We start from the raw sequence: 17346 nt of genomic DNA on the forward strand, positions 1-17346 counted from the left end.
CTTTTTCACTATCTAACTATAAGCCAACATTGTGAGACGATAAAGTCCAAGCAAACAAACAATCTCCATGGAAACTTTATCTGCTGCAAAATCTCTTTTAACGCAGTAAATGAGTTCATGTTTTACCGTAACTAAGGAAACCCTCTAAGAGATTCTGTGCAGATTAAGCCTTAAGCATCATACATAAGAAGAAAACTGTATGAGGCAGTGAAACACTCCTTCTCTTTGTAAAACATGATGTACCCAAAATCTCCTCTTCTTTTTCGAGTGAGGAGGAGGAGGAGGAGGACAATGTTATCATCTCTGGAAGATGCTGAATCCATAATTTTTTCTGAAGAAAGAGCTGGTGCGAATCTATTCAGATATTCTATTTAGCGTTGCAACTGTCGCAAATTGCTTCCAGTATGAATAGTTTTAACACAAAATATTTGCATGTTCCTGTCTTTTATTCATCATGTCCCCCAGTGTGTCAACGCCTTCTTCACTCTTGTACCTTTGATTACTCTTGGTTTTAAACTATTGTTATCGACAGACTTGCCTTGAATAATGGCCGATCGCTGTGCAGCCTCCACCAGTCACGCTGGGACATACATCACCAACCAGAGCTGAAGAAATCAAACCAGAGACATTGTCTTTTTTATTCTGTACATTCTTCTTTCTGTTTGAAATCTGCCCCCTACATTACCCACAATGCAACTTTACTGCTCATAGTTCAGTTAAAGATTTAGGTGTGTTTTGCTAGCGGCAGCTGATGTAGCCTCAAGGCGCTAGCCTCCAGCAGAAATGAGGAGCGAGCTGTAGACAACTGGTGACATCGCTTCTTTTTAAGTCCACACACCCAGATTTTTTTCATTTTCAAACATTTGGTCTTCAGCCTCAGGTGACATCACCTTCAGCAGTGTATTAGATTTTGCGCAGCTCTCTCTGGAGCAACAAAAGGCTTCATACAACTTTTTTTTTTTTTTTACATAGACAGTAGTACTACCTAAGACCTGTGAACTGTGGAGTTCACCTTAAAGTCTTTTTTTTTTTTTTTTTTTTACAAAAATGCTGAAATAATCTAAAGCTCCAGCCTCTCAAATATTTGCTGGGAAATATTTGCTGAGTTTCTATCTCACTATCTCAGTCCTCTATGATAGAGGACAAAATACACTGACTCAGAATGTTTGTCAGAAAACACATTTAACTTTTGGAAATGTCACTTTGGACTGTGTAAAATTGTGACTTTCCCTCTTTCCTATTTTCTAAAAAACAGGAACAATCTGAATGATCATGAAAAACTCAATTTGAACATTTATCAATACTTAAAACAGCCATTGCAGCCCTGCATTTAAACAAACGGTAACTGATGTGTTCATAATGATAATGCACATACAAGTCAGCATAAAGAGTCACTGTATTAAGTTTCTTAAACTTCAGCCCTGGTGTGCAGTACCCACAGTGACCACATGATGGTAGCAGAGGTCAATCACTGAAGAGCTGAATCCTCATCATCCTCTCTGCTTTAGCAAGCAGCTCCTCAGTCAATTTAATGCTTTCTCATCCATTAAGCATTTCAGAGTGACCTTTACCAGCTCGTCCCTAAAGGTCACTTAAGACTGTGGTGATAAAATACAAAGGCTGGAATTACTTTGAGACTGCGTCGTATTTACTGTGTATGAGAGAAAACAGACGACTTACCACTGGACTCCTCAAATTGATTATCAGTTAAAGGTTAACCTCGAGACAGATAAAAAGATAGTGTGACAAATTTACTGCATCATGAGATAAAACACAGAACAGAGGGGAAAAAATACCTTCAGTCAAAACATCAAAAGGGAACATGAGTCATTTAAGATAATTCTTGACACAGTCAGCTGGGAGGTTAGTGTAGTGTAAACACTCACTCTCTCCCACCCAGGGTTAAGCCTTTGCAATCCACCAAGGACATATCCTCCTTATATTCCTGTCAACAATCTTATTCTCAGGTTTAAGTATGTCAGTGCAATTTCAGGACTGGCGACGATGCTTTAAGACAAAGACAGAAAACTTAAACAGCATAACAGCTTCAACAACGTGTTTGATTACCAAGTTTTGAAAATCTCACGGTAAATACTAACCAGTATCAAACAAAACATAGCAACAATCTTCCAGACGCAGGCGCAGCACACAACATGGGTTTGTTTTGCTGTTCTCTTGTGTACAGAGTGGGTGTGTTGCAGGCAAACCCAGTGATGCTACTGACACTCATCTACAGTGACAAGGAAGCATTTCAAAGACAGGCTATCTTTAATGTTATTGCACATTTGATCAGGGGTGGGCCATGAAATTGATGCGGTAAAAAATCGTATTACTCATCTTGAAATACATTATCAATACTCTGGCATCGATTATCGATATTTCTATTAAAACATACAGGAGCTCTAAATGGATCCCTCTGCCTTTTGACCTACCAGAGTCACTATTTCGTGACTCCTTGTGGTGGCGATTATCAAATGAAAAGAGGTAAAAGTGAACCAAAGATAACTAACTTGCGGTGACAAAGAAACTCACATGGGGGAAAATGACAGACAGTGCCATCATCTTTTAAGTTGAAAGTCTGGGCCCACTTTGCTTTACAGCACAGATAAGACAAACAAAATCTATAAAGACTATGCGATTATACATGAATTGTCTCCTGAAAGTTAAGCACATGGGCAACACAACGAACATGTACAGCACCCCAGACGTCCCCCTTCCCAGCAAGACTTTCCAGCTCCTCCTGGGGGACTCCAGGGCATTCCCAGGCCAGATGAGATATGTAATCTCTCCAGCGTGTTCTGGGTCTGCCCAGGGGCCTCCTACCAGTGAGACGTGCCTGGAACACCTCCAGCGAGAGGCGCCCAGGAGGCATCCTGATCAGATACCCGAACCACCTCAACTGACCCATTTCAACGTGAAGGAGCAGCGGCTCTACTCCGAGCTCCCTCCGGATGTCTGGGCTCCTTACCCTATCTCTAAGGCTGAGCCCAGCCACGCCACGAAGGAAACTCATTTCGGCAGCTTGTATTCGCGATCTCATCCTTTCGGTCCCTACCCAGAGCTCATGACCATAGGTGAGTCATGGCCTCAGACTCTGGTGCTGACTCTCATCCAGACTGCTTCACACAAACCTGCCCCGTTCCTGCCCCCCGCTGCGTCTCGAGATCATTTGATCCATTTGAAATGGCTTCATATGCTTAAATAAGCATGTTTATATATATTTCTATACATATATATATATATATTGGCTTTGTCATTATTTTAATGTTAATGCAAACAAAAAGTGCAAAATGCTGCTAATTTTATTGGTGGTTTTTAATATAAAACTTGCTGAAATGGTTTCAACTGTGTGTCAGTGCTTTGGGGACATTCAGGCACATTTTAACAAGACCTTGATCATACTGATAACCCTGATAATTTTGTTCACTAAAATCTTGATATGAAATTTTCATACTGTTTTTACAGTAGAGTTCACCCAGTTTAGCTCTTTCAAAGTCTGCAGAGTGGGCCTTTTTCATGATTTCATGTACAGTACAGCCCACAACCAAAAACAAACAGCTCAAATAGAAAGGGGAAGGAATTTATGAAAGATGACAGACATTTTCATACATTAACCTAGCATCCTGTCACTGCACCAGAAAGGAAATTACTAAAACGGCCTGCAGTAATGTGACACAAAAGGAAAGGGAGATTAAAAAATGCATTTCAAAATGTAGGAATTTGAGAAACTGAAGAAACATAAATCCTCTTGCAACATTACAAACAGCGCACTTTATATTTTTTTCTGTATATAGTTCCTCTTTCTTCCTCACTGTGTTTGTGGCTCTAATTCTTTGTCGGCATAAAATATTTCCACTGTGCAGGGGATACACGGCTTTTCAGTCCAAGTCCCCTCCCCATTCACCCCCCCCTCTCTGTCTCACACTCAGCCAATCACTCAGTCAGAAACTCCACTCCTGTTACTCAACACGCATTAAGTTTGCGGACTGAAGCTGCAACAAAAGAGGCTCCTTCCTTTCAGCACATCTGGAACAGAGTGGAAAAGCGAGGGGACACATACCAGCAACAACTCTGTCTGAGAGCATTTGTATCACCGGGATAAAGTCGCAAAAATCAGGTTAGTGAGAGAAGTTACTTTTCTCCTGCAGAGTAAAAGTGCAACTCCTCCACCTAACTTTGTACTGCTGGTTTCCTGAACACACCCAGAGCTACATTTCACCGACCAGGGAGTCAAGCTGTAACCTGTCCATCACCACTGACTGACAGCACCTACTAACTGCAGGTAAGAAATGTTAATATATCACAGCTTCCTGCTTTCTGCTTGCTTCTATCTAATTTCCTACTTTCTGCCGATGCATGATGGGAGAAACACTCTGCCACAACGTGACAGCATTTTCAGTGCAAGTGAGGCCAGAATTTGTTTGAACAGCTATCATGTATTAGAGTTTGCCAAGAGGTGTACAATTAAAGTGTGCAGTTAAACATTAACACAATTTGGAACACTGTGTGTAAGAAAACCAAATACAGTATGCTAAGATCGTTAAGCTCACTGGTGAGAATGACAAAGGTGTAAACGTTAATATAGAACAAAAAGCAACTCCTATTATGTTGTTTATCTCAGCCTAAATCACAAAGATGTCACATGCAGTCACATTTGCTTCATGAGCGGACTTCCTGATTTGTCACGAAGCTTCCACTTCTTACCTCACATTCACTATTTTAATTGAGCATTCCTGTGCAAGTATCTGCATCCCCACAAGTCCAAACTTGCAGAGCTAACATGATAGCTGAGTATTCATGTAGTGAAAATACAAGTTACTGGTCTAAGAGAAGCCTTAACATTAATCATAAACCTCATGCTTCTAGAAAAAAATGGCCCCAAAAACCATTAAAACTGTTAAGTGAGAAGTCTCACCTCTCTAAAAGTTCCACCCTGTGGTTTAAAATGACACCTGTTAACCCTGTCACACCCATCGCTGTCTGTCAATCCTGTCAGATGCCTTGTCATAACAAGTCAGAGCAGCCGGTACCTGCACAAGTCTAAATAAATATTGACGTAACTAACTAGGCTCTTTCATCATATTCCTCACCTTCCTCACCTTCTCTTTACTTGTTTTGTGCATCCTGCAGCTGGGAGTTGGAGTCATCGTCACATCACGACATCTTTTTCTGCTCCTCTTTGATTGTCTTGCCTCCAAATTTGCTGCAAAACAACATGAAAGAGTTGGAGAGTTATTGGACTTACCACTTTGACTCCTATTTTCCTAGCTGGGCAGCTGGAAAGCTCTAAAAGTATATATTTCTACCAATGGCCGGTACAAAAACATCCCTGATATTTCCGCTTTCACTGAAAACTCTGGTCTTGTTTCCAGGAGTGTAGAATACGCATATAAACAGCAAGCCTTTGAATAAAGTAATCCTCAAAATGTCAGTGTGGCTGTTGAGGCCTTTCACTTTCCTCTGTGTTTCACATCCTATATTTCTCCTGCTTCGCCACTGTTTCCCTGAATCTTACCCTCGGTTCGGACTTGTGCGGTTGTGCTCCTCAATTTGTGACTTGTTGTTTCAATTTTAATTTTTGAAAGCACAGACAGAAAGTTGACAACTGTTGGAGCAGTAACAGATAAAGCCAGAAACTCAATGATCCAGCACAAACAACTTTGGCTTTATATTAATTAGCTTGCCTGGGCAATAAAACTTTTTACATATGAGACAGACTGTGTGCAAAAAAACTTAATAAGTGAGGATCCTTTTTGTATCCTGTAAAGTATTTATATGTAACACATACATGTTTAATGAATGTACTTCCCCAGCGATGATATTCACCCTCCAATCCAGTTACACTCAAGAAAACTGCAGAGCTTTTTCTTCCCAGTCAATTATTCCCATATCTCTTTTAGGATTTCACTGCCTGGCCTTTGAATAACCCCCAGAAACAGACTGAAACAGTCTGTGCTTACAATGACAGAAAGCCACGGTGCAGCAGCAGCCAGAAAAACTGCTCCACCCATTACTTCACTCCGAGCTATGATTTAATGTCATGCAATGATCTCATATTCACATTAACTACCAATCTGGTGACAGCGGCAAAGAGGTTATGTTTAATTTCGGGGTGTTGTATTTACTTTGGCGAGAGATAACCTGGTGGGCTAAGCTCCTCTAGGTGAGTCTCAGAATCACACACTATGTATTTTGACTTGTTTAAAAAACAGGAAGTGCGTCAAAAGGTGATAGGAAATGGCCTAACATATCTGTACTCTGCTCTGAGAGCTCAGCTGCGTCCTCTGACCAAAAGAAGAAAGAGCTGACCCAGGTAGATCTGCAGCTGTTTCTTCATCTGACATATTTCCTGCCAAATAGAACAAACCTACAGCTCGGATTAAGAAGTCTGCTGAAATGATGCAGAATGACACAGACAGGCAGGGAGTAGATGGTGAGAGAGAGGTGGGAGGGTTTACCAGTCAGGAATGTGGATACGGATACACGAGATTGGACAGAGGGTGGTGCTGGGAAACACTGGGTAGAAACAGGCAGGATGCCAGGATCGCTCACATTCCACCAACTTTAAGACTCCTCGGAAAATCACGTTTTCACGTTACTTCCACGCTGGCTGTCTCTACTTTTCAAGAGAGCAACAACTACCATCTCTAGTAAATGACCAAAAAAAAATCTTGCATTTTCTGCTTCCCTGCTGGCTTATTGGATGGTTACAGAAGCCACAGAGAACTGGCAGGAGTGAAATTACAGTCTCTGGGACCCGGCTTCACAAGGCCACAATTACAGGCGACCAAATCTGGATGCTTAAATGGGGTTGTTAGAGCAGAAACTCTTGTAAATGTGTTTGCTCGATGGTTGTGTCAAGGACTTTATTCGTTCATTGATACATTTGTTTTTCTATTTAAGCCCTAGTTCCACCAGTAAATTACAGGCTTTTAAACCAGGTCAAGAAAGAAGCATTTTTATTGTATAGCTTGGAAAAACACACTTATAAATCCTTTTAGCCACAGACACAGATTTTTACTCCTCTGGCATCTAGTAACATTTTAAATTGTATGCCCTCAATGCATTTTTCCCCCTGTGGTATCAAGGATATTATCAAATACTGATATTTTTAAGGTATTGCATCAAAATTCCAAATTCTAGTCACATGACAACTCCACTGTTAGCTCCTACTCTCTGAAACAACAATCACTGTCTTTATAGAGAGCTTCTAGACAACTAGGATAAGCTGAAAAACAAAAAAGCTGTCATCACAGTGTGTCTGTGTGTGTCTGTGTTCACGCTAAGGATGCCACTGGGAGGAGGAAACAAGTGTGTCTGCTGTAAGAAGACAGTTTACTTCGCAGAGGAGGTGCTCTGTGATGGGGGGAGCTTCCACAAGTCCTGCTTCCTGTGCAGTGAGTAAACTCTTTGCTGCTTCCTGTCATTGTGAGCATGGTAACCGCCAAGCTGCGGACACTTGTCACTTGTAATTAAAGTCACACGTAATACTAAACTGATAGATTGGTGCAGGAATGAGTCCTAAAACCCAGAAATGAGTCAGCATTGTAGCACTCCCGGCTCCTTGTCTTAAAGTCAGTAGGTCTTTTGAATGGGTTTTTGGTTAGGTGCCTGAAATAAGGTCTGTGGTTTCCTTCTACTGCATGAAATACGTCAGCAAATCCCCCACTCTTAAATGTTCATGCTTTTAGGTGTCTTATGAAAAGGTGGTTGCTAACAAGTGGCTAATGGGACTACAGAATGTCTTCACGCAAAACACGCCTTACAGCCTCGCTGTGGTGGTGACGTTAAGTCTTGTGACCGTAGTGTAGTTTCTTTATAGCCTAATATTAGCTTTTAACTTTTGGCGACTACATTTACGCTTCAAAAATCATAACAGTGCCGTTAATTTGTGAAGATTATTTTGCCTATCATAACTTGTAAGTATCATAAACTTGTGTTTGCCACAGAGCTTATTTTCTGCAATAATTCCAAAATCCAAAAATGCATGTGCACAGGTGGAATAGTATAATAAAATGCAGCTATCCCCCTGTATGATATTTTAACATTGGTGTTGATAAATAAGATCTATAAGGGACTGTCACTTTTTGATTATTAGAGGTCGAAACTTGTCATTTACTGTTGCTAAGTTAGACTTTTTTTTTTTTGTAAGAAAGGTTTCTAGCAAGCACCTCCAACTCATCTGCCTACACTTTCAACAGTTAAGGGTATATTTTTGTTTTTATTTTTATCTTAAAATCATAAACATGCATATGAAGTGTAAAAAATTAATATAATTTAAATAAATGTATTGAGTGTTTCTCTGCCTCAGCGGGAAAAATATGTGGGGTCATGGAGTTGAGTGAAAATATTTGTGTTCCTGCGTTGTAATCGCACATTCCTATGATGGAATTTTGATGAGAACATGCTTCTTTGATAGCACTGTTCCATATATGGAAACAGTTAGGAGCCTATCTAAAGATACAAATGTGCTCGAAAACATGAGCGCAAATATGCAAAACAATAATATACATGTACGTGTGTGTGTGTGTGTGTGTGTGTGTGTGTGTGTGTGTGTGTGTGTGTGAATGTGTTTTGCAGTGGTGTGTCGGAAGAGTTTGGACAGCACGACTGTAACTGTTCATAAGGATGAAGTTTACTGCAAGGCGTGCTACTCCAAGAAATACGGGCCAAAAGGCTACGGCTATGGCCAGGGAGCAGGGACACTGTGCATGGACAAGGGAGAGTCTCTGGGCATTACACCTGAAGAGTGAGTTAAACACAGACAGACATACATTCCTCAACCTCTAACCTTTAAAAGCCTTTAATGCACGGTTCCTTTCTTTCTCCATCAGACCGGCTCCTCATCGTCCCACCACCAACCCAAACCCATCCAAGCTGGCTCAGAAGTTTGGCGGGTCAGACAAGTGCCCTCGCTGTGGCAAGGCTGTCTACGCTGCAGAGAAAGTGATCGGAGCTGGGAGTGTAAGGGAAAACACACACATGCTCACACATGTGCAAGCTCGCGAAAAAACCCCACCCTTTTTATAATGGATATTCTGTTTAATTACAGGCGTGGCACAAGCAGGGATGTTTCACCTGTGCCACATGTAAGAAGAGCCTTGAGTCAACGACACTATCTGATAAGGACGGAGAAATCTATTGCAAAGGTACAACTTCCCTTCCTTTACAGGAATCAGTTAAAAAACCTGCACCTAAACTACCGCTAACGGTTAACTAGCTCGTAGCGAACACTAGTGTGCTAGCGAACATTAACAATTACAAAACCCTTTCTGCTAAAGAGCTCGATGACTAAACAAAATCTTAAATAATACATCAAGTTTGTTTTGATTTCACGCCCATTTGACCATAGTTTTTTTTGCTTTCCTCACTTCCATCTGTCTTCGCGTGCACTGACCTGAACCGCCAATCGGAGTGATTTCTTTCAGCCCTGGTCCAATGCCACTTCAACATGCTGAATGGGTTAGAAAAAATTAACAAGAGCTGACTTGTACCAATAGTGTTGGACACAGTCCGCAAAAATTAGGTGAACAGACGCTTGCAGACAGCCCAACAATGACCAGCATCCAACCAAACCATCAGCTTGGTGTGTCAGAGCCCTAGCGCAGCACAGCATCTGCTAAACCACACAAATATACCTGACCTAATACAAGTAGTTTTTGCAGTTTTATAGGGTTTATTTTATTACTTTGGTCTCTTAATGGAAACTTAATAATATACACTTACATCTGTGTTTAATTTCACTCTGAGATTTTATAAGAGGCCTACAAGTTGTGGTCAATAACATATCTATTATAGGTACATATAGTGTTTTACTGTATGGTAATTGAGTAATGTTATACACCAGACCTGTTTTCAATGCTGGTCCACAGTGGTGAAGACAGGCAGGATGACCCATGTTGATCCATTCAGGCTGCATTTGTCTGAAAGAGATGTGTTATATGATGCATCATACACTGCTCACGTGACTGAGAACAAGACTGCTCTTCCTGAACCAGTGGTCTGAGTGGGTGACTAAGTTGTAATGAACACAAGCATACAGCAGAGGGCTCCCTAATACATAAAGATATACTCAAGCGCACAAGGATAATACAGTCAGGAAAAAAAAATCGCTCAAAGCTTGTTTAGATTAAAAACTTTTCCATTAATGATTCTGGATATATTGAATTGAGAAAACTAGCTCAGCCCTACACAAACTAATATTTTGTTTAGCATTTGTGCAGGGTGTTTATTCATTTCAAGTTCTGTTTTTTCATATGCTACTTCTACATCTAATTTTACATCAAAGGAAAAAAGCAAACACCGCAACACATAGCTTCTGTCCAAGCTTTGTGACTCTCTTTTGCAAACTAACCTGGTTCATGTACACATAAAAGTTAAAAAGTCCCAAAATTGGGCTGTTATGATATCTCAAAAGACAAATATACACATGCATGTTTATCACACCTCGCTGAGTGGTCAATAAAGCCATTTCATGGCAGACATTTTGACTTAGCAGGAAAACATTAATGATGGCTGCATTCCGTTTAGGGGAGCTAGTTTCAGGGCTCTGATATTATGCACACTCACTCCCTGATATGGCTTCATGGAGCTATCTTTACACATTTGCTTTACTGCTTTGACAATTCAAAGTCTTCTATGAGACAGCTCCTCCATATCCACTGAATTTGTGACCACGGAACTGGAGTTGTACATTTCTCTGTGATTCGGTACAGCACTCCCAAAGTTAAAAGTCTTAGGCAAAAGAACAATACAAGAGGAGGAAGCAGGAGAAGCACAGCTGCAACTGACAACATTAATGATGGCTGTGCTCCACTTAACTGAGCTAGTTCAAGGATTTGGAACTGTAGATTCTGGCTCACTTGAGAGCACAGCTGCAAAGAATAGTCGATTTATCAGTTAGTCGATCGACAGAAAACTGTCAACTATTTTGATCATTGAAAAATCATTTCATTCATTTTTTAGGTGAAAAGCCAAATATTTGCTAGTGTCATGCTTCTCAAATTTAAGAATTTCAGGCTTTTCTTCGTTATACATAATAATAATAACAGTGACTGTGGCTCGGAAGGTAGAGCAGATTGTCCACTTATCGCAAGATCAGTGGTTTGATCCCCGGCTCCTCCAGTCCGCACATCTAAGTAGCAGGTGGCACCTTCAATAGTAGCCTTGGCCACCAGTGTGTAACTGGGTGGATGTGATTCATAGAGTAAAAAGCACTTTGAGTGGTCAGAAGACTTGGTCCATATAATAAGTTGAATAGCTTTAGTTTTTTGGACTTTTGGGTCGATAAAATATAGGCTATGTGACTTGGGCTCTGAGAAATTACACAGGACAGACAAAACAATTAATCTAGAAAATGATACGACTAGTGAAGCAATAATAAAAACAGGCTAATAGTAAGTTGCAGGTCTAGATGATACCTGTAGGAAGAGAGTAACATAGTGTTGAAGCCACCACTTCAAAGACAAGATCCTTTTATTTTTATGCTTGTATTTTTTATTTTACCCAACGAACATTCTTAACTCAAGCATATCTTGACAATAAATATTGATACTCTGAATAGACCATGGATACAAAAATAAAATAATAATCATTTTTATTTCGTTTTATATTATTAATATACAAAAAATAAATTAAAGGAATGAATTACATAAACTATTATTATTGTTTTTATTTTTTAGTTTACATTATAAATATTATTTTATTTTACTTTAGTTTCATTACATTTTAAATAGGTAAAAACTAAATAAAAGTAAAAAATAAATACAATAAAATAAAAATAATTATTATTTTAGTTTAGTTAAGTTTAGTTCATTCCACCAAGGCATGTAGCGGCACGTGCATGTTGGTTACGTTCCAGCGTACAGAGAGCGGAGCTACACGAAAATAACGTAGCCTATTTCAACATTTATTTTGCCCAGGCGAATATTTACCATTCTAGACAGCAAGTAGACACCCTTAAGTTCATGAAATGCTTCTAAAAACGTAACCTGTTGCAAGATACATTTACGGATAAAAATAAAATATTCCCCCCACCCCCTGCTGAGGTCCAAAATGGGGCTAAAGCTTTAGCTAGCTAGCTTTAACTTGAGCCGTACACCAACTGTGGTTAATGAAGGATATGACGTTGATACCCTAAAGTGGAGTGTTTCTGACATTACCTTTCTTTCCAACAGCTTGTTATGGCAAACACTTTGGTCCCAAGGGATTTGGGTACGGAATGGGAGCTGGGGCGCTGTCGCACACTCAGTAGAGACCTCACTGGGATCAACGGTGACCTGTGCCCACAAAGCTGCACTCCTGTTTTTCTCCTGCAGGGGGCAGACTGCTGCACCTGGCAGACACATATACACATGCTTAGATTAAAAAGCTGCATTAAAGGATTGTACAGTGGAAACGATGACATCATCTCTGCCTCATAAAGGCTCTAAATGATCATTAGTGCTGTTACAGTAAATCTTGACACATAACCTACACTTAGTACTGAAACATTACTTATTGTTTAACGCTGCTTTGATGATTTGCACTATCTGCTCTGTTTCTCTATTTAACAATAATGTAATGGAGTAAATGCTGTATGTTCTGCCTTTCATTCAGCATGATAATAAATAAAGTGAAAACATTTTACTGCCTTTCTTAATTGGTGCAAAGATTACATAAGAACATGTGAGTGAAACTGTGTCTGTCCGTGTTTAAGGAATAGGGAAGTTAATTATCAGAGGGTGACATCATGTGTTTAAGTTTCAAGACATGTCACATGTCCATCTATCCATTCCTCTCATAACATTGCAGTGACACATCACAGCGCTGGGACATAAGTACAGGATCTTGTAAAGTTGGGGGAATCACAGCTCCGCTCCACCCATACAGGCTCATGTGTCACATTAGAGCCATGTTACTGTAAGGGATGTGAAGAATGACAAGAAGGCTGTTAAGTGTCATAATTAAGCTTTCCCTCTGTGAGAGAGCAGTGAAGTGAAACCTCTTTTGTTAGGAAAAATGTGACCAGTATCTCCACCTAATTTAACTTTAATCAGTGCAGCCAGTTGTCTTTCATTGGAATCAAACATGCCTGCTTGTTCAGGATGTGTGAATGTTTTATAATGTATTAAACATATATAAATAATATATCAGAAGTGGGATAGTCATCTGTTTATATCTGTTCAGCAAATCTTTATTTTGTTTCTCTCACATATTACAACATCTGACTTCTTTACCTCCCACTCACATTCCAGCTCTCAGAGACACACAAGATGAAGCAGCTCACCATAAACACTTTTTTGGCACTTGCATGAGCAGCTACATCTGATTTAACTGACTTATTTTTAAGTGTACGGTCTATTTATACTGACAGGTGTGTGGCAGGTTTTTATAGCTGCACTGTGACCTAAGTGGGAGGTGGCTAAACCCACCTACCTGTCTTTCTGTTAACACATAAACACACAGAGCTGTAAAATCACACTGTATCCGTGCGCGCACACAAGCAGGAAATTTCATAAACAGCCCGGATCTCCTCCTGCCGTCATCAGGAGGAGGCGGGGAAGGTCCACAGCAGAGCCGGGCATGTTCAAACATATCCAGGCAGACCAGCCTACCAAGCTCCACACACTGCTGTCATTACGCATGGAGTGCATTGACACACAGGCTTTGGGAGAGCTGTTGACTTCTTTCATTTATGTCATAGCTTAAAAATATGTTTTCGTGAGAGACACTTGGCACCGGCACATATTAGATGTGTATTTGATGGATTAATGTTGAGGCGCATCACTGTTGAAGACTCTCCAAGTTTCGGCTCTGTGTAAAGACTCGGGCTCAGTGTAGCCATGTCCTTCCCGGCCAAAGTGATGAGGGACGGGCTGCTGGAGAAGCGCAGCAGCGGGCTCCTCCAGCTGTGGAAGAAGAAGCGCTGCGTGCTCACAGAGGAAGGGCTGCGTCTGCACAACTGCAAAGGTGGTGGTGGCGGCGGTGATGCTCCGAGCGCAGCGTGGAGCTCCAAAGCCAAGGAGCTCCGCTTTGAGCGCATGGCCACGGTGGACTGCGTGGAGTACAAGCGAGGGCTGGTGTACTTCACCGTGGTCATGGCTACGGGGAAGGAAATAGACTTTCGGTGTCCGCAGGACGGCACGGCGTGGAATGCGGAGATCGCTCTGGCACTGGTGCGCTATAAGAACCTGCAGGCCGTGCAAACGGGGCGGAACAGGCACCTGTCAACAGCACACCTGGGCAGCACTGGGGAGGATGAGGAGCTCTGACCCGGTGCAGGTAAGCCTTGAAAAGACTCACCAAAACGTAGCCAATAAGGGTTCTTTATTAATCAACTTATTTAGGCTTACATAGGCGTATTTTGGGTCAGGGAGACAGTGTGGCACCACACCCTCCCATAGCTGGAGTGTCTCAGGCAGATTCACTCCCAGTACCAACTTTGTGTCAATGAAACAGTTAAACCCAAGTCACAGCATCACTTAAGCACATCAAGTGTTAAATGACACAAGAGATGCTCAACTATTTGCCATCAAAGTCTCCTCTAAGTGCTGATATCTCCCCTCCTGTGCCTGGACTGGTGCTAATAGCTGAAACAAGCTGCAGCAGTGATTGGATGGAATGAAAACATCCATCCTCCTGGGAATTGTGGTGGCACATGTCTGAGCAGCACTCAAGGCTCAAGCTGAAAGTTATTTACAAGCACCACTTGAGTGTTTAGATGTTCCAATGTAGAGTCAAAGCCGTTTCAGTTCTTTCTTACTATGGTCATCGGCCTTATCTGCACCTCAGTCGTCTTAGGACACACACCAACTCTCACTCCAGGACATAATTACGATGCAATGTGAGCCTCCAAAATAACATCTGCCTGCCTCTCCCTCACGAGGCAGCCAAGTATTTTTAAATACGCACACGCTCACACACACTTACAGCGTTCTTCCGTGTATTTAACAGACCCTAAGACAACTGGACATGTGGGATAACCAGAGCTGAGCACCCTATGTGTCCTTTTCAGCTTTTCCCACATTTGGTGCCGGCACATGACAGCGGTGTTATTTAGTGAAACGGGTCACTGAGATCTCAAATGTTCATGAACTGTGTGTGTGTAAGTCTGAACTATGAGCTCACGGTCCAGGAATCCACAGCGATGCTTCCTTAAGAGAGCTGCAGTAGTCAAGTGCCCAAATTAACTCTAGTAGCCGTGGTAACAGTGTCACATAACTCACTACAAATGCATTTTGTAGAACACCATCAGCTGTCACAGTATCGAACATATACATTAAGGATTTGATATTAAAAATTTGCTTTTCTTTCTTCAGCCTTTTGACTTCCTGGGAGGGAACCAATCAGAGTGGAGCAGAGCAGAGGACACCAGATCCATCAGCTTGATTCTGTGGTGCACAGCATGATGGGATGTGCAGTGCGGCCATCAGTGAATATGGATTAAAGGACTGAGATCAAGTGTTACAGTCACTCTTCTTGTCATACAAAGCCTAGGATTCTGACATACTAAGCATGGATGAAATTGTTTTTTGTTTTGGTCATGACCTCATTGCTTGAGGTCACCGCGGAGGCCGCTGCGAAAGGAAAAGATGGCGTTATTTGGGCAGAGACTGAGGATCTGGGACACCCTTTGTGCCTTGACGTTTCAAAAATATCTTCCATTTTGGACATAAACTCCCATCGTCCTCTGACGTTGCTGAAACAGGAGTCACTTTCTTCAGTCTTGCTTTTGATGGAAACAAACTGCCATTTGAAACCTTTTGTTACAGACTGAACGGGTCTGCATGCTTTTTCTAAAGATGAACATGAAGAACAAATATTTTGCTCATATACGTTGCACACTGTATTCTATATATTTGCTGAAACCATGTACAGTATTACGCTCTTCAAAAGATTAAATACATTTTTGTCGGTAATCTTGAAGTGTTTCTATTTTTGAGCTTCAGTTCCCCACACTGGAACATATAATATCTCTTAGAGCAAAACAGTCAGCTGCAATTTATTTTAGGTTCAGACCATTAATTGCTAAGCTCATCTGTTTCCAGTTGTGGTGTAACCTTGCTGTTAGAGCCTCCAGAAAAAACACACATCCCCAGACACATAGACACACACGCACACAGCGGCGTTGCTCTCCAGTTCTTGCGTGTGTGCTGAAGTCAGAACACCTTTTGTTCTGAGCAGCGTGGAGGACTAATGAGAAGCACAGGAGCCCGAGGCATGTGCACACAAACATCCACCCACACATACTCACCTACAGGAGCCTTACGTGCACACCCAGCATGAAATTCAGCAAGGCCTCAGCATCAGCAGACTCTCGTTAGCGAGGCCGAGCGTATATTGTTCATTCAAGTGCATTTTGTGTGTCAAGAATAGAGCAGTGTGTGTGTGTGTGTGTGTGTGTGTGTGCGTGTGTGTGTGTTTGTTGTGTGTGTGGGGCTCAGTGTAGGTCAAGAATAAAGGGTTGATTGTGTAGCGACTTCTCCCATTACTGTGGAAAACCCCAAAGCTAGCCACACCGCATGAGTCAGCAAGGGACCAGGAGCACCGCAAGGAGTGGATACACCCAGTGATGGATCATTGGTCTAAGCAGTGTGTGTGGTTGTGGGCACGGGTAAATACACACAATACTTTAAGTGAAGAGATCTGTGGAGAAGTACGAGGTATTGGTTATGTGTTAGCCTATACGTCCTTTAACATTCTGTTCAGGTCAAATGTGATCCATTTTCAAGACAGTAAAAACAGCCTGAATGCCATTCTTTTAGCCTGACATTTGATGACTTTTCCTGAGGTAACCTAAAATGTGCAAAAATTTAAATATTACATTTTTTCTACCTTTGTACAGGTGCAACAACTTTTTGTTCACTGAGGTTGTTCCGGATCAAATTTGACTTGTATCTGTTAAACTTGATTTTAGACCCACACCAGTGTGAGTCCAGTCAAAGAAAATTATGGTTTTAGGGAATCTTGAAACTGTAGATGTCATCTCTGTGTATATTTTTATGGTGAAATAGTGACAGAGTTCAAGGGGGACCATGACATTGTCACAAGAACTGCCTTAGACAGGCACCTGTTGGTCTTTGAAGTGTCATAGGGGAGTCTTGAAACAGTGTAGACTAAAACAGCTTTAGGCACAATCATACATGGTGCACATAAGGAACAGAGGTTATAGGGTACCTTGACTATGGATGTACCATGAAGAGACCTGGATACAGCATTGGAGGCACAGCCCTGTTCATTCATATTAAAGTATGAAAGCTCGATTTCAATGGTATGAAATCACCCTGATCTTCCACAGAGCAATCGCAGTAGAGACTTAAGGCGACCAAGTGTTTGACTTCCAGTTTATCCCTCTGCTAACGTGGA

At 41.5% G+C, this 17346-nt stretch overlaps 3 protein-coding genes across 3 annotated transcripts in view; 2 read left to right on the forward strand and 1 right to left on the reverse strand.

The window, feature by feature from the left end:
• LOC125892374 (neuron navigator 1-like) overlaps positions 1–12167 on the reverse strand; it is a 148603-nt gene extending 136436 nt beyond the window's left edge. Inside the window, exons 1-2 of the mRNA XM_049582353.1 lie at positions 9850–12167; positions 5100–5203 (exon numbers count right to left, since the gene is read on the reverse strand). Coding sequence (XP_049438310.1) covers positions 5100–5203; positions 9850–9919 — 174 coding nt within the window. The 5' untranslated portion in view covers positions 9920–12167. The remainder of the gene's footprint in view (positions 1–5099; positions 5204–9849) is intronic.
• On the forward strand, positions 3934–12632 carry csrp1a (cysteine and glycine-rich protein 1a). The gene is made up of 7 exons (XM_049582426.1): positions 3934–4117; positions 4207–4282; positions 7288–7397; positions 8581–8749; positions 8835–8964; positions 9053–9149; positions 12177–12632. The coding sequence occupies exons 3-7, from the start codon at positions 7289–7291 to the stop codon at positions 12251–12253; spliced, it is 582 nt and encodes a 193-aa protein (XP_049438383.1). The 5' UTR covers positions 3934–4117; positions 4207–4282; position 7288; the 3' UTR covers positions 12254–12632.
• Positions 12633–13474: 842 nt separating this feature from the next.
• On the forward strand, positions 13475–15899 carry phlda3 (pleckstrin homology-like domain, family A, member 3). The gene is made up of 2 exons (XM_049582429.1): positions 13475–14262; positions 15300–15899. The coding sequence occupies exon 1, from the start codon at positions 13824–13826 to the stop codon at positions 14250–14252; it is 429 nt and encodes a 142-aa protein (XP_049438386.1). The 5' UTR covers positions 13475–13823; the 3' UTR covers positions 14253–14262; positions 15300–15899.
• Positions 15900–17346: the final 1447 nt, after the last annotated feature.

This window comes from Epinephelus fuscoguttatus, linkage group LG7 (assembly GCF_011397635.1).
Source record: "Epinephelus fuscoguttatus linkage group LG7, E.fuscoguttatus.final_Chr_v1".
NCBI classification, from domain to species: Eukaryota; Metazoa; Chordata; class Actinopteri; order Perciformes; family Serranidae; genus Epinephelus; species Epinephelus fuscoguttatus.